Below are 21951 nucleotides of genomic sequence, written 5' to 3'. Positions count from 1 at the left end.
AGGAGTCCGATATAGAAAAGCTCACTTTAATTAAAAATGAAAGGCGCTCGTAAAGAGGACCGGGCAAGAGCTTCGTCTTCCTCTCTGGCTGCGCGAGCTCTCCTCTGCAGCTTGAATGCGGCGATATATATATATATATATGAATGCGGCAATATATATATATATATATATATATATATATATATATATATATATATATATATATATATATATATATATATATATATATATATGTATGTGTGTGTGTGTGTGTGTGTGTGCAAAAGCGCTGCTGAAGTGTACTGCAGCAGCGCTGAGTTGACTCGCCCAGCAGGAGACAATCGGCCCCTGCTGCGTAGTCTGTCCTGTCGTTTGCGCAGCTTGCACGCGTTTATCACGCCGGTCGGCGTCCACGATTTTCATTTCAGGCAGAAGGCTTGCATCAGCCCTCGCGTTTTCATTATGTGAAGAGGCCTATTGTCAGTTGCAACCTAAGAATAAAAAGAAAAAAGAAGACAGACAAAGCTCCGCCTCGCATAACTGCGGCGCGCCTGCCATTCATCTGTGCAGCATAGCCCTGCGAGGGGGTTTCCGTCGTAAGCGTAAGTATACTTTTGAGCTGCTAGCATAAATACTACGCATATTATTATTTAAAAGCGCGCCATTTTTGCACAAAGATTTTCTCAGCCCTTGCCCCAATAGGCAAATGGGCACAAGTGAAACTTCTTTGTGCGCATGCTAGCCTTGCTGCTATCTATCTATCTATCTACCTATCTATCTATCTATCTATCTATCTATCTATCTATCTATCTATCTATCTATCTATCTATCTATCTATCTATCCGTCCATCTATCCGTCCATCTATCCGTCCATCTATCCGTCCATCTATCCGTCCGTCCGTCTATCCATCCGTCCATCTATTAGTCTGTCCGTCTATCCGTATATCTATCCGTCTGTCTGTCTGTCCGTCTATCCGTATATCTATCCGTCTGTCTGTCTCTGTCTGTCCGTCTATCCGTATATCTATCCGTCTGTCTGTCTGTCTATCCGTATATCTATCCGTCTGTCTGTCTGTCTGTCTGTCTGTCTGCCTGTCTATTTAGACGCAAACATAATTAGAACAAACATAAAACAACACCAAGGAAAGCATGGGGGGTGCCATCTTTAGTAAGTATGACGCAAATGGGAAGAAAGTAACTAGCGAGGCATTATTGGTCCGCTGCCAGCTCGCAATAAGATCACGTGCTACGTGGCGCCAACAAGGGGAAAGAAGAGCGTTCCACACCCACTATCATGACTATACTAGCGGCCCTGACTAACACTCCTGGACTTATATACAGAAATATACCCTAAGATACGGACGGAGGGGATTACCGTCGTTGTATACCCGAGTCGCTAGAGCATCTAACGCAGTATTCGAAGGTCACAGGTTCGGTTCCGACAAGTGGCAAGTCATATTATCATCCAGTTTATTTTCTCCGCAATCAGATTTCAATCACAAATACTACAAATAACATGCCTTAAACTTTCCTAGGTTTCCTTGTCTGTTAGATCGAATTATTGGTGCCCCAAGCAAAAAAAAAACGGGCCCTCAGAATGCCTCTTTCGTTTATTAAGCTATCTGTCACATTGCGAAACTGTTTCCTTCATCTATGCCAGGAATCCAACCTTCTTGTGTACTTGGCAGCGCAACAGTTCAGTTTGTGTAGGCAACAATGGTGGACATGCGTCCACGTTCATGCAGGCAACAATAAAACACGATAACGTGAAATCACGGGTTACCGACATAAAGCATCCCACTGCCATGTCAGAAGCGGCTGATCGCCGAAGAACTCAGTATCGACAGATAGTAAGAATCGTTGAGGTTTAACGTGCCTAAACCACGGTACGATTATGAGAGACGCCGTAATGGAGGGCTCCGGAAATTGCGACCACTGGTGGTTCTTCGACGTGCACCTAGGCACACGGGTCCCAAGCATTTTCGCCTCCATCGGAAATGCGGCCGGGATTCGATCCCGTGACCTGCGGGTCAGCAGCTGGCTGCCTTTGCCGCTCGAGAACGCACCTGGGAGTGTCAGTATGGAGTTTTCGAATAGCGTACGCTAAGGTAGCCGGCTTTGCAGTCACCCGCTATTTCTGTCACTTAGCGAAGGCCCGCAAGCGTTTAGTGTACGACGCATGCGCAGTCATTAGGGTAACTAACTGGATTCCCAGAGAAGGCAATCGGGTTAGGGGGGGACAGAAGGTTAGGTGGGCAGATAAGATTAAGAAGTTTGCGGGTATAAATTGGCAGCAGCAAGCACAGGACCGGGTTAACTGGCGGAACATGGGAGAGGTCTTTGTCCTGCAGTGGTCGTAGTCAGGCTGATGATGACGATGCATGCGCAGTGGCGCGAAACGCTATCGCAATGTTTTGCGTACGCTATTCAAAAGCTCCCTGGTCATTGGAAGAGGGCGCGTACGAATACGCACGTCACCGATGCAACTTGAAGGGCCGCATTTCCGCGCGTTCGATGGCGTCGGTGTTTTCGTACGCCACGCCACCGCCGAAATCTGCGGGCCCTGAAAGCTTTACCGAAAACAATACCATCCACAACTGCGTCGTTTCTAAAGCACATACGCTTAGGAGGAGGGTTAATTCTTTGAAAAGGTGAAAGCAAGAGAAAACTGAGCCCCGCAATGGTCTGCATCTAAGTGCGACACATCAGCAGTAGCTCATGAGGGAAGGGGACAAGGGGGGATTAAAAGGATAGAGTGAGAAACAAAGATTGATATAGAAGAATTGGGTCATGGTCGAAGGAGACCGAGGATGGGGCACCACTCAGAGAGAGCACCACTCAGAGAGAGTCAGGAGATCGCAGAGGGCGAACCAGTCGGCGAGAGCTGCGCTAGCGTGAGTAGATCGCGGGGGAACAACCGTTCGGCACGCCGCGGAATCCAGCAAGCGAGTCAGATACGCTTAGGCAACGTGGGCGCTCGGCGGATTTCACGTTTGACGGTTGTACCGCAAGCGCTGCCCTCGCTCCGAAGACTTCTCGCCGATCAGTTACGCTGTCTCCTACTCCTTCCCTGCATTTTTTTTAACTCATCCTTATATTTTCCCTTGGGCACAATCGCTGAGGAGTGTTGCTCTGAGAAAAAGAGTTGGTGGGTGCACTATTCCTATTTTTTTCTAATAATCATTCACACGTTCTTCTACACAAATGTGAGAGCTGCATAACGATGATTTGAGTTTTTGCTCGTATAGAGCACCACGAACTAGGCGTCGTAGCTAGAAACTAAAAAAAGAAAAGATAGAACTTGGGCCAGGTTACAGACAAGGTGTTCTTGGCGTGTTTGCTTTTTTTTTTTTCATCTAGCTTGATGTTATTATACACCCTGAGCATGGGGCGTATAGGCAAAAATTTTTTTCGGGGGTTGGGGGTATGCTCCTTGATATGGTCATTTTTTGCTGTCTGCCATGGCGAAAAAAAATTTCGGCGGAAGGGGGGGGGGGGAGAGAGAGAGAACGGTTTCGTTCTGCCTCCCCCCAGCTACGCCACTGGACCTGAGCTATAAAGCAGTGTCAGGCACGAGGAAAACGAACATGTCATGTGAAAATGGCAGGGCGTGTGATTTACTGAAGGTTAACTAAGGTCTCTGAAACAAATTATAAACGTGATTGGTACTTACGCTAAACACGGATCTTGACGACCAATAAAAGACGCAGTAGGAAAGCTATTCATAATAGCGAGTTTAATCTCACCTTCCACCACAACCTGAGGTCCGCAGGGACACCACGTGACTAAGGTGCTGACCTACCACTAGGCTAAAGGGTTCGATCCCGCGCACCCACGACTGTTGAATTCCGGTAAAGGCGAAATGCATAAACGCTGGCTTACCTGACTTAGACGCAGGTTAGCAAACAGCAGAAGGTAAAATTTTCTTTCGTGCTTCTTTGCTTCGTCAATGTGTAGGAGCATGACCGTTCTAACGTGAACCACCAAATTAACCGAAACTTTACTTGCTACTGTCAAAGTTAATTCGCGGTCTGCTACTGAGGCGTGTCTCGTTCTCAGCTACACAGGAAATCTGAGACAAGAATATGTGAAACATGTATTTTTTTTATTTTTTGGGGTACGTACGCAAACGTTATCGCCATATGTATTCGTCACCAGGACAGACACATCATTGCTGACGTCGCGCAGCGCTAGGGAAAGTGTGATGACGTTCTCGTTTTGCCGCGTAATAGCTCCAAGATTCGAGGGTCCTCATTAATCAATATCGTGGTGCGAAAATCTGGCCTTCGAAGACGCGTCTATCGTCAGAGATAATGAGGTCAAAGCCTTCCGACAGCGGCATCGCTTCATCAAACAAGACCGAGTGCAAACACCACAGCCACTGCCCCTTTCCCGCGCAAGCGCACTCTCGAGCACCACCTTGCGGAAGAGGGTCACCACGTGCACTTGCGCTGAAAGACACGAGCTAGCCGCTCTGGCATTGTGCGCACTCCTCCGCGCCTTCTTCGACGCAAGAAGGCGCCACTTAACGTTTCTGCATCGCCTTCCTTTATAGACCAGCGGAGGAAGGAAGGTGGCATCACGTCCAAGGAGGAACAGGTGTCTTCCTTCTCTCCAGCCTCGTCTCGAAACCGGCCAGATCTCGCCCTTTCCCGCGGCCCCTGTCGGAAAAGCGGCAGCCGACGGCCCAGGAAAAGCACGGCTCGCAGTCGGCCGAACAGGTCGCATACCCGGCGAGCGCCCGTCCCGACCGTAGCACCGAGCCCGTATACCTTGTGTCCGAGTGTCCGCACCCTCTGTATCGCTGCACTTACATCGTGACACCGCAAGACCTGGAGGCGTGGCTTAGCACTGTTCGACTATTACTGCTGAAGAATTCAGACGGCAGACAGACGACGTGAAAGAAGAAAAAAATATACGAGGAAAGCTCCAAGCAACAGCACACGACACAATGGACATAATTTCCAGGTAAGCGTGCCCATTGGTCATTTCAGCGACTACTGTCTATGGTACTTTTTTTTTCCTTCTGTCGTGGCTGTGCATCTACATCAGTGGTCCGCGACACATCCCGAAGAAGCGTCGCGAATTTCGTAGCCCCGAGTTAAAATGCGTGACTTTCTCCCATGTTGATTTTTTTTACCAGCAGCCCTACATGCCGGAGATGTCTAACGATACGACTCGGTACATGGTATAACATTTTGAGACAAGAACCACGTGAATGTGTTCAGATGCCTATGCCCTGGAACACGACTTTGCGTTGAGCACAGCCTGAAAGACGAACGAATGACAAACTGAAAGTTAGGACTTCAAGCGTGCCTTGTCCCTTTGGTGCACTAAATCCTCCAGTGTTATATCAGCCGGCTAGCTCGAAATGTGGATACCTCGCTCCAGGAGCGAGGCTTCAAAGAACGGCCCTCATTTTCTGAATTCCTCGATACTTTTCTGAAAAATCGCCTACTGTACTCTGAGAAGGCGTGTGAACCTGCTTCCATCTAGTTTTCTCAGTTTGCGTGTCTGCTAATCACGAAACAGACGGGGCATGACTAAGCTATAAAAGCACTTCCTCGTTATTGCGTCAAGCCTGCGCTGAACTGAATCACCACCTACCATTGAAAACCCTTTTATTTTGTTTTTGTTTTCCTTCGAACGTCGAACTTTTTTTCATTATATACCAATTTACTCTCTGGTCCTGTCGCAAAAGCGCTTTGTTTTTAAACATCTTTGTTAGGCCAGAGGCCCGGTTTCCATTCACCGCATGCTGTTCCCATTTTAAATAATCGGTAAGGTACCCGTCCCCGTGGTTTAGTGGACTTCTGACCCGGAGGTCGCGCCACTGGGCTTTTGCCGCATTTCGCTGAAATTCAAATGCTAGTGGCTTGTGGGCTTAGATTTAGGCGCCCGTCAAAGCCCGCCAGATAGTCAAAATTATGAACCACCAAACAAACACAAGCTTTAGCTTTGTTAGTCATCACGGCGTCTCAATCATATCGTGCACGGTTTTCGGACGTAAAACGCCAACATTGTATAGCCCTACCACCTTTTAACTATACGATGTTAACGCGTTTGAACTCGCTGTTTTTTTTTCATAGTTGTGGCAAGCAGCTGTAACACCATGCCTGTCACGAGAAAATGGTAAATCTTGTGACGATCTGCAAATAAGGAATCGGACAGCCTCGTTGGCGACCGCGGTTCACATATGCCGTCAAAGTAGCGATGCAATTGCATGCCATTTTCTTTTTTTTTTCTTCAAACAAGTACGACCTTACTTTTTCATTCAGGTTACCAAGGGGAAGTGGTATACCAATTTCAAAGCCTTTTATTACCAGTCGACATTCGAGGTGCCTAAAATAATGCCACACGATATTCGCTCACTATGTTCAGATAAGTTCATCGGGTCACTATAGTGTGAGCAACATTGCTTTATCTTTCCATATTTGCACAATTCTATACGTAATCTATAGCGGGTACAACTGCTGCTCTGGCCGGATATACTCTCAAAGAAATGAAATAGTACTTTGACTTTTTTTGTGTGTGTGAGCATCGCGTGCCATGATTGACTCTTTCTAAAGAGGCTCTGGAAATCTCTCGTCGGAGGGTCGCGGAACCTAATATGAGTTAACATGTCTTTAGATTCTATACTTGGCAAGTTACGACTCACCTAAAGAGTCACGCCTATACCCCCCTCCCCCCCCCCTTTTTTTTTCATTAGTGTATGCGAGTTACTGATATAGAAAGAACTTCAGTAACGACACAACGAGGTTGGTAAATTTAGAGTGCCGCTGGTTCAAAGAGTAGTCGGTAGTGCGATTTACCGACCTTCTTACTGAATCACAATGGGCTGTATGGTATTTAATGAACTTATTATTGTATCAAAGTACACACAGAGGGGCCGTATTTTATTACGTGAAACAAACTTGTGTACAAGAACCGGCTATAAGCATAGTGATTACTCAGATCTCAGTTAGCATGTGTCGACACGCCGAGGTGGCTTCGTAGAAAAGTGGATCCGATGCCAGGCTAAAGGACGTGGGTTTGCATCCTAGCCATGGTGGCCCGACCGCATTTCAATTATGCTTCAGTGTGAAAATTCCAGTGAACTTGCAAAATGTCTGCCCCATTTACAAAACCCCAAGTGGTCAAAAGCTTGTCTGAAGCTTCGTGCTATGTGGTATGCTTCGTAATCAGGCCACATTTTTTTCTTTTTCTTTTAGCATTGCGATCCTCTGTTCCGGAACATATGACAAATATGCGCCAGCAAAAAAAAAAAAAAGAAAGAACGACCCTCATTGTCTACGTGTATACTTTTAACAACAGGCGCGTATCGAAGCATGTCACGCGGTGCATTTAGTCCCTGTCGTTTTCCTCCTTGCGTCTTTCCTCGACTCATTGTACAAGCCACAGGAAAAGGTGTCGTTGAATTGCCCTGGACACTATCCTTATGTGCTGATTACACGGTACCCAGGGTTTTTAACACCTGGTGCTTTAAGGAAATTCTTCAGTGTACAGGGCTGCAAATGAGCAACACGTTGAAAGCGGAGGCAGAAGTGTGCGATCGAAAGTTTCGTTAAGCGATTCTTCCGCTCTTCTAACGAGAACGCTTTTCGTTCAATTTACTAACTGAAGTCACTATTCTTATCACTTAGTAAGTGGGTCCCTAATATTTTCATACCTATGAAATGATTTTGTAGGCTTTCATGTTGCTTGAGGCCCGTTTATCTACAGTTAGGTTCACTATATATATGCTCGAAATTCTCTGAGCCCTTTGTGTCCCCTATCACCACATCGTGGTTTTCGGACGTTAAAACCAACAATTATTACCTTTTTTTCGGACCTTTTTCTTATATTGTAATATTCAGGTTATTAAAACGCGCAGACTATATATCGTTCACGTTTAACTACAGAGTCACACTATTTATCTCTGTCGGTTTTAAGTTATCAAGGATTCAAAGTCCGTACAGTGTATTCCGCATTAAACTGTTCTAACGCTCGAAATTTTTTTAAGCACCTGTGCTGTTCCTATTTAAATCGCGATATATTTTTTGTGACGAGAAATGGTGTCCCAGTCTGTGTCACCGGAGCCATTGTTTCGACAAGAGCCTATCATTGACTTTTTTTTTTAATATTCCCTCAGACATACAGTTGCATTATGTTACACTAGTTGTCACGACCTCGGGATATGGTATAGTTTCTTTTAAAAATCGACGACCAGCAACGACATCAGAGATACTGCAGTTATCACTGTCACAGCGCCTTTACAAACACACGATCGCCCATATAAGGGTGAGTGTGTGTGCAACTCTAAGCGAAACAGCAGATGGCGCTCGCACGAGACTGTTCACTTCGCTTGTGCCTCTTGTAGGGAATTGGCTCTAGCGGAAATTTGGTTCGAGCGAGTTCGTGATCGAACAGCTCCCGTTGAGTCTACTGTACGTTTGTGTCCATGTACGAAACAAGTGTAAATTTAGGGCTCGTTTTTCTTTGTTAGACACAATAATATTAACTAACAATCTGTTCGCGTGTTTCATAGATATGTATCTCAATAGTTTGGTCTTTTAGCCAACTTAGTTACTTTTCGCTTATATTAGGTACCACCATGTGCAGGCGTAAACGCTCGCGCGATATTGAAAAATCGCGATGGTGGCATACCTGTCGAAACGTTGGCTTCGACGGTCCGAGAATTTCAAATCGAATCAAAATGCGCTTTGTAGTGTTCCTACTTAAAAAAACGGAACACTATTAAAACTTCAGTATGGAACTGCCGTCAATATTAATGTACTTTATTTTTTTTAACTTCAGCCACCTCTTTTCTGACCCGGCTCTTGTGCTTCACCAGAAGCTCATACCACTTCACGTTTCATTAAGACGAAGTTACAGAGAATACGTTCGAAGCACTTGGACCAACTATAGCGTATATTTGTTTCCAGTAAATTGCCCAACGTATACAGTACGTAAAAGTTATCGACCCAAAGTTTCTCGTCGCTTCAGTCATTTGCCTTTATCCTATCTAGTTTAAAGGTATTTGTTATTCCTCGCATCACATATTAATATTATATCCTTCACTGTCGCCCCGCCGTGGTGGTCTAGTGGCTAAGGTACTCGACTGCTGACCCGCAGGTCGCGGCATCGAATCCCGACTGCTGCGGCTGCATTTTCGATGGAGGTGAAAATGTTGTAGGCCTGTGTGCTCAGATTTGGACGCACGTTAAAGAACCCGAGGTGGTCGAAATTTCCGGTGCCCTACACTACGGCGTTTCTCATAATATGATGGTTTTGGGACGTTAAACCCATCATATTAATATCTTTCACTGTCAGGATCAGGTTCTTGTTTTAGGTTCAAACTGTAAAGTAGGGGGTCTTTTTGGCTATAGTTGGTGTCAGTGATCCATAGATAGCGTCGGTTGTTGGATAAGTACGCAGAGAGACGTAACGTTCATGTTTCATAATTCTGCGTCCTTCTACGAAAAAAAAATGAAAGAACAAAACATGGCTGCGCAATATTTGATTTCGCCTGCGTTATTGCAAAGCGGCGGCGACACCGTAGACAGCCCGCACCCCTGAAAGGCTTCGCACTTAACTGCATTTTTTGTCAAACCCACTCCATTCATGGCCCGCGGGTCCGGCTTGCATGTGTGTAGGACGCAATCTTTGACTATCACCACCATCGCCATAATTTTTGTACGTAACGGTACGAGAAATGCTCCGCCACATCTTACGAGCCCGGCCGGCCGAATTCAATGGCGCTGCCCTTGGCCCTTCGTGCCTTGTTTGCCTCATTTCGTACTCGTGTGGTTCCGGGGTTCTGCAGCAGCAATCTGGAGACACTTAAGCCACCATGTCTCGCCGTAATGGAGAGTATCGTTACGATCAGCGCAGCGGCGTGCTATGCGGTTGCGTAAGCCACTCTGCTGGCTATTGGGCGGTGCCATGCAGTTGAGTGGACGGCGATCGAGGAAGTGTAATTTTGACACGCAGCTAACGGCACGGCCCTTACGATTAGCTTCTTTTATGTGTTTGTGTTGGTTTGCGCGTGCGTAAACTGTTAGAAGCGTGACTGTGCGGTCCTGGATATTGCCCGCACCGATTGCTTGAAGCGTGGCTTGTATAGTGAGAGAGCTTTTGCTGTTTAAGTGACCCGCGTCTTTCGTATAATTACAACCTGGTATTCTTACCGAATATGTCAGGCGAGAGAGTGTGCTCAGTGTGTGTGCGTGTGGGTTATAAACGCTTCATGCTATGTATAGTTTGACAGGTCAAGGTGAAAAATAACGGGCAGATGTTTCCACGGTAAAATGAGTCAAGGAATATACGGTCGGCGCATTCGTTCTGTGGAAGCCGGAGTAATGAAGGAAGCTTTATAAAAGAAAAGGTATATCTGATCAAAGCATTTCTAACTCGTTTCGAAAAACAAGCGCCAGGTGACGCATCCGTATTGTTTGCAGCAAAACATGATCAGCTGCAATCAGATGCCTGCAAACATTTTCAATTACGAATCTTGCAGCGTTCCTACTTTATTTCAACCTGTATTTTCTGTCGTTTGGTTATTATGCTTGAACCTTGTTATAACGAATACCAATACAGCGAGTTTTCGGCTATAATGAACAAAGTTCCAACTTTGCTTACCTTCGGCTCACTTAAGTGACAAATATCATTTTTAAAGCTAAACTTAGCACATGAGAGCCACCGAGATATCGGCCGCAACGCATAATATATTGATTATACACTTATAATAATATTAACAATATATTGATTTTATAATAGGGATAATTTCATTCCTACCAACAGCGTTGGGGGTTATGAGAAGTCGCTATCCTCTTTACTGACTTTTCACCCCCCATTTACATGAGGTACAGGCAGTGGTGGCGTGAAACAAGAATTTACTCTTGTTTCACGCGAGGCTCTAAATTCGGAAAGTAGCTTCAAAGGCAACAAAAATACCGAATGAATACTCACAGCCACATTTATTTCGTTGTTTTGAAAGCTGCGGGAACCTTAATCAATCGGCTACAGAATAGCGACCAGATCCTGTTTCTGGCGCCTTAAACTCGAATATATGTACCTGTTTTGCAGGCATCCGGTAAAAAAAGTAAATGTACGGTGAAGCCGCCGTACAATTAAGCAATTACTGGTTACTGGCTAAGATTGCCAGGGCAAGCATAGGATTCACCCGGCTGTAGGAGAAAAAAAAAACGCTCCAATCAACCAACCAGTTGTCTCCAGCAAACTGTGGACGCTTTAGGCAGAGTAAACGAGTAGTCCAGTTGTACACGTAGACACACTCGGGTCCATGCCATGGGAAGGAGGCGTACAAAGCACCTCTTGTCTGCCGCATAAAAGCGTTCACCGGCTTGACGTCCTGAGAGAGACGGCACAGGTGAACCAACAATGACCGAAACCCGTTTCTCCCATGCGCATGCAGATAAATGTGCACGGCGCTTATGACGCGCGCGCTACGAATTCAAGGTGAAACCAAATAACACCCCGGTGGCACCATATAATCTCGCCACTGGCTTCATCTTTATTTTTCGCGCGCAGTCATCGGCGTGCATCTTAATAACACGCCTGTGCCGCCTCGTAAATGTAGAATGCAGAGCAATTTTTGCTGATTACTTGGGTTTTTCAACCCGATTGTGCTCTTTTTTAATATTCTATGCGAACCATAGCGAGAAAGAACGTAACCGAGTGCGCTGTAGAATTCCCCCGTTTTTTATTTATTCTTTCGTTGTTTATCGGCGGCGGTGTCTCGTCGTATCCTCCAAGCTTTTTCCGCTATTCACGGTGATATTCTGAGCCCGTTCTTCGAAGGCAATTGCTGTCGCGGGGCGTGCGTACTCGAAATCGAGTGAAATTCGTAATTAATGATTTAATTCATAATTAACTAATTGACGATCTCAAATCGGCAGCCCGCTTTGGCGTTATCACATCATGCACGTCTGCAATGTGCGTCTGTACTTGCCTGTCCGACGCACCATCGTGCGTCGGACAGGTCAAAGTTAGGGGGTTATGTTGTAGGCTAAGTTACACGATACTATAGGTCGTATAGTAGCGTAATCTACAAAAACCAGAAAAAAAATATGCCGATGACGTGACCTTGTCTGCGGTGCAAATATGGTTAAGCATGGTGCGAATACCCGCTGGGATGGTCTATGGTGGTCATGGATGCTTGACTGCTAAACGGCAGGTCGCGAGATCGAATCCGGGCCATGGCGGCTGCGTTTTCGTTGGGTGCGAAAATTATGGAGGTTCGTGTACTTTAATTTAGGCGCACATTAAAGGATGCCAGGTGGTCGAACTTTTCGGAGCCCTCCACATACAGCGTCTCTCATAATCGCATCGTGGTTTTGGGACGTTGACTCTATAAATTAGGTTATACTGAACATGATGCAAAAGGCTTGTACCCATCATGTCGCAGTTATTCCCTGAGCCTACATATTATCTCCCACAAATGTGGAAAGAGAGCGATACTTCATTGCATAGCATCTATTCTAGCGCGGTCTTTCCGAAAAAAAAATCTCTCATGTAGTTAACTTCTTTTACACTGCCCTTAAAGGTATGCTTAAGAGGAAACTGTTTTTTTTTTTTGAAAAGCTACCAATATAGGTATCGACGGGGCTTTGAGGTTTATGTAGGGAGTCGCCGAGAAATCATGAATTTCGACGTCTACCACGGCCCTCATAACTATTTTAGACCAAAAATTGTTCCCGCCATATTGAACATGGCATGCTTCAGAAAATCTTAATAAACCTGTTCGAAAATACGAAAGACCATGACGTCACCATGATGTCATGGCGGTGCCAAAGTTTCGGCGAGAGATTCCAAAGTGAAACTTTGGCCTTCTCTTCGAATAGCCAACCTGTGATATAGAAATTAACGACAGTAGCTTTAAAAAGACTTACCATTTAAACAGTTGCATCGTTTAACTTTGACGTGCTTTTAAGCGCCTTTCACAACAAAAGCGCGAGCACGAACAGCTTGTCACGTTAGGAAAACCGTCATTGCGTTTTAGCACGTGCCTGCTACTTGCTCAATTACTTTATCGCTCCGCGCTACAAGCCTGGGCAACGTCGCGACAAGACGATTGAGCCAGCAGAGCCGTGGGCTTAAAGGCTTCCTTCTCGCACCGAGCATACTTCCTGAAGGTCTCCTGAACCGGGTGGGCAGTTTCTTATACATGTAAAAGCTAGTGAGCTACAGGATGAGATGATTAAAAGCTCTGTATACTGCAATGACGTCAGACGCCGGTACTTAGGAGGATATTGTAAAGTTTCACTAAAGACTCGCATGATCCGCGTGTCGTTTGTGTCATGTTGGAGTATGTCTACTCAGGCTCATTTTTGAACAAAAACAGAAGGGATGCTGTAATTTCGACCCTATTCAGCCAACAGGTCGTTACGGCACAAGTTATCATTGGGCTCGAGGATATTAGCCGTGAAATCGTAAACGTATGTACGGCGTTTGCGCGGAAAATGAACGAACGTCAAAGTTACGCTACGTGGGAGCTGCCAAACCGAAGGGTTTTTTTTTTCTCAGGAATCTTAATTGAGAAAATAACGTAAGCGCAGCCTGTTCGCGATGCAGGATGATTTCGTCTTTGCGATGAGTATCCTGCTTCACCCACGTTCAGAGAAAATTATTTTATTGGGGGGCGCACAACTTGCACATACTAAACACACAAAAAAAAAACTGCAAACACTAACCTTTTTCTACTCGTTTTTCACATATATTAGCAAACAGTTAGTAGCTGCAACCGTTACTTTTTGCTCCCTGTCTTCCGGGGGCACAGACAATTTTTTTTCGGAGAGGGGCACCTGCTGGAGCGGCGGCAAATAAAAATTTTGGGGTGGGGGTGGGGGCACGGGCATAGTGTGCCACTCCATGACTACGCCATTGGTGTTTACTGCATACGTGAGATCAGGGTTACCAACCACAACCAAATAGTCATAGTAACTGCAGCTGTTACAACTTTTCTTGCACCGTAACTTTCTGATATCTTGCTGTTGACTGCTCTAGAATGAAGTTAATATACCTAGTGCGTTAAGTTATAACTGAAATCTTCTCGACATGGCCCTTTTCAGCGGGTACTGGCGAAGAAAATGTTTTAGCATAAAGAAAAAAAAAACTAGACAATTTTTCTTTTTCAACTGAAGCAAATCACGAATGTTCAGGAATCATTCTACAGATGCGAAAATGGCGGAGAAAGTTTGGAGCATTATAGGCAATCTCTGTACGCCTTTCAATACGCAGAATATATTCCAAGTAGCTTTCACATGTGGATATGAAGCAACGTGCCCGCGCGGTGGCTTAGTGCGATGCGCTAAGCACGAGTACGTGGGATAGATTTCCATGGCTACGTGTTTCGATCAAAGAGCAACCCAGAAACACCCGTGCACACATATGCTAGGCGATAAAGCAGTGCCTTGCCTTTAGTCTCGATTTCTCTAACGTACCGTTCAGTGTCCGACGCAATCAGCAGGTATGGTCTGTGCCTTGCGAGGTAAACAATTCCCGGAAGATCGGCTTCTCGATACTGCGTGTGCATGCTTTTGACAATAATGGCAACGACTTTGTTAAATATGAGCGAGTGCCTTGCCCTTGTTTTTTCATTTGTTTACAGCCTCGACGCATAGGTATCTTGCATTCGGCGTTGAACTAGCCGAGCGTGCAATCAAGACTACCCGACCTTGATCGCTGGATTCACGAACCATTTCAGCGCTCAACGTTAGATTCTATACATGAAGCAAATTATTACGTGTATTTATTAACGCGTAGTACTATGTCTAAGGCTAGTACTTTTGAAATAAAAATCGAATTATGAGCTCGGGGCGAGTGCGTTGAAGTAGAGCCACGCTGAACTTTTTATTATTTTTTTGCTACCAGATCTGGACTTTTGTAATGAGTCTGATTACAGACTTAGTAATATTGCGAGTCGTGTCACGCGCTTGATTGATTCTATAATGCGTGCTTTGCTGAGTAGTGTCACAATGTCACAAAATAATTTTCACTGAAACAGATACCCCAAGTGAGTAGACTGTGGTCCCATGTGCGTTCATGGTTACATAGAGGGCGCAACAAACCACCTAAGCCCGAAAGCATTCGCTCGCATTCGGTGTCTTTGTATGTGTACGTGCGCGCGTTATGTGTTTTAAATCATTTGAGTGAAACTGTCTGCTGATATAGCCAGAGCCACAGACGCAGCCAAATCTGCGTAGCGCCAAGTGTGTCATATTTAGAGGTCTGCACATCCACTGCACGGACGTGCGGGTATAGTTGCCAAGCGACACACTTGGCCGCTGGCCAATGAAGTCTGCCTGGTGACCTTAACGCACTCTGGTTGCATTAGAGCTCTTTTTTTTTTTCTAAGAAATATCGCTATACAGAAAAAGGATCTGGAAGTAAGCTCCAATGAACCTTGCATACGTAACAAGCGGTGATGAAGGCGGTGCCGCAAAATAGGCCTAAAAAGGGTCTCCATTCTTGCGTCATATACTGGAAGTGCTGCAGCATTCTGTGAGAACAATTTGCTGGCTCCTAAATAACGGTCAGGACTTCACGGACCAAAACGATATGGTCGAGGGAATTCATAGTAAAGAAGTCAAAAACTTTTGACACCATATGGTGTAAATCGAGATGCGGCAGCCCCGCGGTCGGGGTATACGATTCCGTGACCTTCTCGTTAATATATGTATAGTATGTGCTTTTATTTTATTTTACTGCGGTAAGTGATAACGTCCTCGTAACGGTATTATCAGATCGGCCGTAGCGTATCAACTCCGCATCTCTTCCTCTTATGACCTTGCGGATTTGTCACATACGAAGGTCGTGCAGTAGATGATTGTATGACGGCAACTCCCGCGATTTCTCGCACGTTGCTGTGGCCTAACGGTCCTTACTTGAGACGAGGCTTTGTTTACGTCCGACGCAACAGCGCTATACGTCCCTTTCATTCGCAAGGCCATGGGATGTGTTCGCGGCGGGTCACTACGATTACGCTTCGGATTATCTTTGCTGGCGCAAGAAACTCGGTCAGCTCGGTATAGCTGGAGAAGTCGGCCACCGTGCACCGCTTATCTATATGTACGCGTGGTGTCGGTCCAGTTGTGGCTGCATGCGACACGATGCCTGAAAAAAAAGCACTGGTTCAATGCTGGCCAGCTTCTTCCTTTCTCACACTAGTGACAATGTTTAGCAATCAACAGGAAACCCTGACGTCACACTTTCGGCTCGAAGATCGAGAGATGCGCTTAAAATGTGTGAAGTTAGTTCATGACAAGACAAGCGCATATCCTTCACTTTTCATTTATACCACGTTTGTCCTCACTCTTCGTTCTCTTATTTTATGCGAAATGCAAGCTTCACCATGCCTAATAAAGTCGCCAAGTTTATTACACTTGTCTGACCGCATTAAGTCAGGGTTCGAGACGTCAAAACCCAAGTAAAGTTTACTGGCCGTCTTTGGGTGGACCTAAATAACGCTTCTTTCCACAGCCTGTTTCAGCTTGGTTTTTAGAGTTTAAAGTACACTACCAATTCATCCTTCAGTTGGCTTGTGCCATTGTGCCTATATAGGCCAGGGACGCCGGGCATATCGCCAACTGGACAATTTATACCACGTAAGCAGTTGATCACTCGCGGAGATGTCGAGTAAGCAATGCTAACTCCCGCACGGCGTATACAGAACAGTCCGGGGAAATCATACTAAAGCTTGCGAAGTCGCGTCCACAATTTCGAGAAAAACGACACTATAGCTGTTGTGCTACAGTTCTCGCTGACACTTTGCACTACGTAATGTAATGAGAGTGGCCAATCAGTCGGTAGTTTGCCTGGCAGCGAGGTTAGTGTCACTTCAGATATGCATGACGAAAAATAACATTTTGCTCAGCAAAGCAGTGCCACAGAACATGTATGAACGCAGTGCACAGTACTTATACATTGTGCCCTTCAAAGTTGCCAGTGTTTGTGAAGAAGTTAAAAGATGTCCTCGTTACATAATGCACAGGTGCGGTAGTCCACAGGCGAAGAACGCGTCTAAATTCAAGAGAATACTGTTAAATCTTTTATGCTTTTTTCTTTGTCACTGCCGTTTTGTGCAGTTTTTTTTTTCATTTAAGCTTTATATACTGATGCCTCTGAACATTTAATATATTGTACACATGTTGAAAATCTTCCTTATCCCCCCCCCCCCCCATGTAATGCCCTCCCGGGTCCTTAGGGTATGTAAATAAAAATAAATGTCCAGTTTACAAATTCGGCCTTCCCTTTATATTACAGGTAGCTAGCAAGTTCAGATAAAGCACGCTTGTCACGTCTTTTCGTAATTTTCGCCCACAAGCCAGAGCAGTGATGTTAACATTTCATTTTTAAACAGTGTTCAGTATTTGGGGCGTTAACTCGAGGAGTCGCCAGATATTCCCTATAGCGTCCATTCAGGCCAGACGGTATGCAAAACTTGCAAATATAGGGTGTCAAGTGCGTACAGGTCTACACCGCTGTTCCGAATCTGTAGCGCGCGCACAGTGCAGAAACATTCATTTGGACTAGTTGAATTTCATTCAAGGCGACGTAACGATTAAGTGGACATGAATAAAGAATAGGGTGAATGCCACTGAATAAAAGTCCCCGTAATTGTGCTCTTCAGCCTCGCCTCCTACCGTGAATAACACTGGCAGTTGCGTAAAATACCGACCTCTCGTATCCGTTCAAATATCTTGGGTAATCCTTGCACTTCCTTAACCTCGGCCTCCTGTAGACTGCACGCACAAGAATGACGTAATAACAGGAGTGGACCGCCAACAAGACTTGGCTGCCTAACTAGACGTCTCCCTTGGCGATAGTTATAGCGCGAGAACAGAACGACGACACAGACACACGCTAACTTCCAACGCTCTTGTCCTTCGTGTTCTTGTATCTGTGTCGCCATTCAGTTCTCGCGCTATAACTATCGTCATGTCATACCAACTAGCCCAAGCTGCCACACTTCTAAGTCTTTTCTAGGGAGAGAAGCCCCTCTTTGGACTGTGCAAGGGTGTGTGTGTTGGGGGAGGGCAGTATGGCAAAGCCCGTGCAGCTCTCCCTGAAAGGTCCGCGTAGGAAATACTAACCGCACTGTTTCAATATTTGCTCGTCTTTTGTCTTTCGCAGATTCCTGCGGTACCTCTTCTGGAGGGCTCCCGCGCCGCCCAACAGGCTGCGTGAGATCCTCCTCAACTTCTCGGTGGAGCTGCACAAGCAGCAGCTGGCCGAGCAGGACGCCCTCTACCGGGACAACGTGCTCAGCGCGCCGTTCGCCATCGCGCTGGCGCTTGCAGCCACGCACGCCGGAAGCGGGAAGGCCACTGCGGCGCAAATAGCCAAGGCCCTCCACCTGCCCGAAGAGCTCATCGAAGAGGTGTGTGTGATATATGCATGTACTCCGTGCCAATGTTTTCATGCATGGAATAATCCATCGCTGCAGTCGACATCGTCTCAACATTTACCCTGCAGTTCCCTGTTGTACTGTCAAACTCTACGACCAAATATGCCCGCCGAAAACTTGCGATTAAGTATAACCTCTGCTTTCCTTCATCGCTGTTCTACCAAAACGAGTACTCAGGGCAACTGCATCCCATTACGTTGGCTATTTTATTGTGATATCAAAAATTTCAGTGTGTTTACGGTGGTGGAATATCAGCATACAGATACGTTTGTGTCGCTGTTACTACGTAAAAAAAAAACTTGCGCGTTTCGAAAGTATTGTGAAATATCCTATTTGTGCTAGGATAATATATTTCAGCCAGAAACAACAGAAAGTATTCGAGCTTTAGGGAAACCCGCTCGTATGGCTCTCATAAAGAAACGCACGGGTGGAGGAGGAGGAAAAAATAAGCGGAAGTACAGGGAGGTTAGCCACTTCTACCGGAACTTTTACTTATGCTTAGGCGCTGGTGTATACATGTTTATTCAACTGTACTGTAAAGTTTTTTTCTTTAACCTTACCTTGTTGTTTCGCAAATTTTATGCATTTGTCGTGCTCATGAACACTCTCCTACTAAGAGCCTGTGTTAATCGTTTTAATTTACTTGTGGTCCGCTTCTTGAACGAAAAACACGCCCTTCACTGAAAAATGGCCACCTGGCAAACTTCCTCCTCGTGCATGGAGTAACGATTATTTATGCGAAAACGTGATATGCTACTGTTTCCAATCCAGGTGCGCCAAGAGTTCACGGACATGACGCTGCGGCTGGCCGACTGCGGGCCGGACTTTCGCATCCACCTGGCCAACGCCATCTTCGCCGACCGCAGCTACGACGTGCCGAACGATTACTGCGACCTCATGGAGACCGCTTACGACGGCGCCGTCAAGCAAGTCGACTTCCGGAGTGACCCCAAGGGCGCCTGCGGAGACATCAACTCCTGGGTCGAGGAGAAGACCAAGTGCAAGGTCACCGACATCCTCCAGTCCGGGAAGGTCGACTCTCGCACCTCGCTGCTTCTCGTCAATGCCATGTACTTCACGGGCTTCTGGGACTCGCACTTCAACCCGCAGTACACGGCGCTGCGCCCGTTCCACGAGACGAAGGAGAAGACCACCATGGTCGAGATGATGTACCAGCGAAAGAACTACAAGACTAGCTGTTGCGACAAGCTCGAGGTTGACGCCCTCGAGATGCCGTTCGTGGGCAAGAAGCTCTCCTTGGTCCTTCTGCGGCCGCAAAAGATCGACGGTCTCGACCGCCTCGAGAAGAAGCTGACCCCGGCGCTGCTGGAAAACCTGCTCAAGTCGCTGGGCGAGGACCACGACGTCGAGATCTACCTGCCCAAGTTCAAGCTCGAGCACAGCACCAGCCTCCGAGGAACCCTGGAGGCGCTGGGCATTCAGGACCTCTTCACAGACCGCGCAGACCTCGGAGGGATAAGCAAGACCCCCGGACTCAGGGTTACCGGCGTCGAGCACAAGGCGGTCGTCGAAGTGGACGAAGATGGCGTCGAGGGCCTGTTCCTGACGCCACTCATCATGATGTGCTACGCGGGCGTCAGCTTCAACTACAACGTGAATCGGCCGTTCATGTTCCTCATCCGCAGCTGTGATCCGGACGTGATTCTGTACATCGGATCTGTGCGACGTTTCTAGGATCAGGACAGTCCTGTCGTTCGTTGATGTGCTGAGAGTGCGATCGGTGCGCGTTGCGTATGTTTGGTGGCTCGTGCATTTTGCGTGTATACACCGTGCGCTGGGATTGGTGAACCGAAGTATTGTGCGGTAGGATGTGACGTAACGGCGGTTCTTTAGATGCTTACGTTGGTGGTGTTGTCATGGTTATCGCACCTTGTGAAAATTGTGACACGAAGCTATTGAGTGTACAAGTTCACATTACAATGCAGTACAAGCGAGGACCCCTAGCCAGTGGTGCTACAGTTTTGGAGCCAGCTTCAACGTTGCCTCTATTGACAAACGTTGGGAAGACACACACAAGGTCGGGAAATCCACAGCCCGATAAGAAACGCCACGCATGAGTCGTGACTCTAAGAAGTATGGTGGCACGTATTGCTAGACCTCGAGAGTGAACAAAATGAATTAGTGATAATGAAGAACACAATTCGAAGTGTTCCCTGCGCATGACTGCGCCGTCGTTATATTGAAACGTTTATTGCTGCGTCGTTGGCGACAGTTTACTTTTACAAATCTGTACATTTTATACACAGTTTGTTCACACTTAATCAAAACATGGGCAACTGTTTTCTGCACAAGAAATTTAAAGTGTTATATATTTGTTTTTTACAGCAATATACTTTATAATATTGTACAATTCTATGTTTCATAAAAGCAAATGACGATTACTATTTCTTCTGTTCGTTTTATCGGCAGATACCTTCGACGTTATGTGCGCAAAGATTACGTTGAAATGAAACAAAACAGGTTAATATTGAATGTTTTAGGCGTATATCAGTCAAAAGCGTGGTATATATTTCAAGAGTAGTTCTCAAAATAAATACGACGGCTGTCTTTGTGCTGTTTTTAACGGTCTTTAGAATTTACTTTTTAACTCATTGCACCTTCAGTTCATTTTTCGTGAACAGTGAGCATTCCACAAGAGCAAAGTTTATGTAACAATTTAATACAAAGTATGGACCCATCATCGCCCCCCCCCCCCCCCCGCTGTAGCTCGGAGCCAAAGCGTTGCCTCTACTTCTTCCGCCACGGGCAGCTACAATTGGACGGGACAGCGATGCAGAAACGTCCATGAACTTTTCTGAGGTACAAGTTACTTCTGGTGTATATAGTTGACGACTGTTAGGAGTCCCTCACTACTCTGTAAATCTTTATAAGAGTTTGTGCACGTGAAACACCAGACTTTTTTGTTTTCTGGGAACCACTTACTAGAAGTGACAGCGCAGCACTGCGAAGTATCTGTGTATAAATCTTGCCACGCCAACGAGGCTGGTTATTACTGCAGGATCTTAAGTGTTATCTTTAAGGCAAAACTGAGTCAAGGTCTGTCCTTACGAGGACGTCCTATATATGGATAGGCACACTTTTGGCACTTCGAGTTACGCGATATACTTTTGCTGCGGAAACGATAAGAATCTCGACCTTGCATTCGCCTTGAAGAGAGTATAAGCAGCATAAAAAGGCGCTGTAACGAAAGGGTATTCACTGCACTTGATGCAATATCTAGGCGATATCCCTTTGGCAACGAATAGAAGCGGCAGTTGTGGAGGTTCCAATGACATTGAGTGTGCGTTGCATAGATTATGTCGCGGAGATATTACCGGAAGGATGATTGTACGGAGTTACCAAGAGCTCTATCAACCGGAGGAGCTTGAGACCGTGACGCAAATTCACCGGCGTTATATATCGACCTACACGTTTGTCTTGCGAACGAAGTTGCCCAGCCTGGTGCAACTGGGCATCGCATTGAAGTTTTAGCCTGAATCCGTGCGACAAGTTGAGTCAAAGGAAGCCTGCCATAAAGTTCTCGCGGTATCAGTCGCCGCAAC

At 46.2% G+C, this 21951-nt stretch overlaps 1 protein-coding gene across 1 annotated transcript; it reads left to right on the top strand.

The window, feature by feature from the left end:
* The first annotated feature begins 4492 nt into the window (after window positions 1–4492).
* LOC119167462 (iris) lies at window positions 4493–20972 on the top strand. Its single transcript, XM_037418937.2, has 3 exons — window positions 4493–4947; window positions 18115–18361; window positions 19160–20972. Exons 1-3 carry the CDS (start codon window positions 4931–4933, stop codon window positions 20081–20083), a joined length of 1188 nt encoding a protein of 395 aa, XP_037274834.2. The 5' UTR covers window positions 4493–4930; the 3' UTR covers window positions 20084–20972.
* The last annotated feature ends 979 nt before the right edge of the window (window positions 20973–21951 follow it).

The sequence above is a fragment of the Rhipicephalus microplus genome, chromosome 6 (genome assembly GCF_043290135.1).
Source record: "Rhipicephalus microplus isolate Deutch F79 chromosome 6, USDA_Rmic, whole genome shotgun sequence".
Taxonomy (NCBI): Eukaryota; Metazoa; Arthropoda; class Arachnida; order Ixodida; family Ixodidae; genus Rhipicephalus; species Rhipicephalus microplus.
This window is presented reverse-complemented; position numbering and strand designations above follow the sequence as displayed.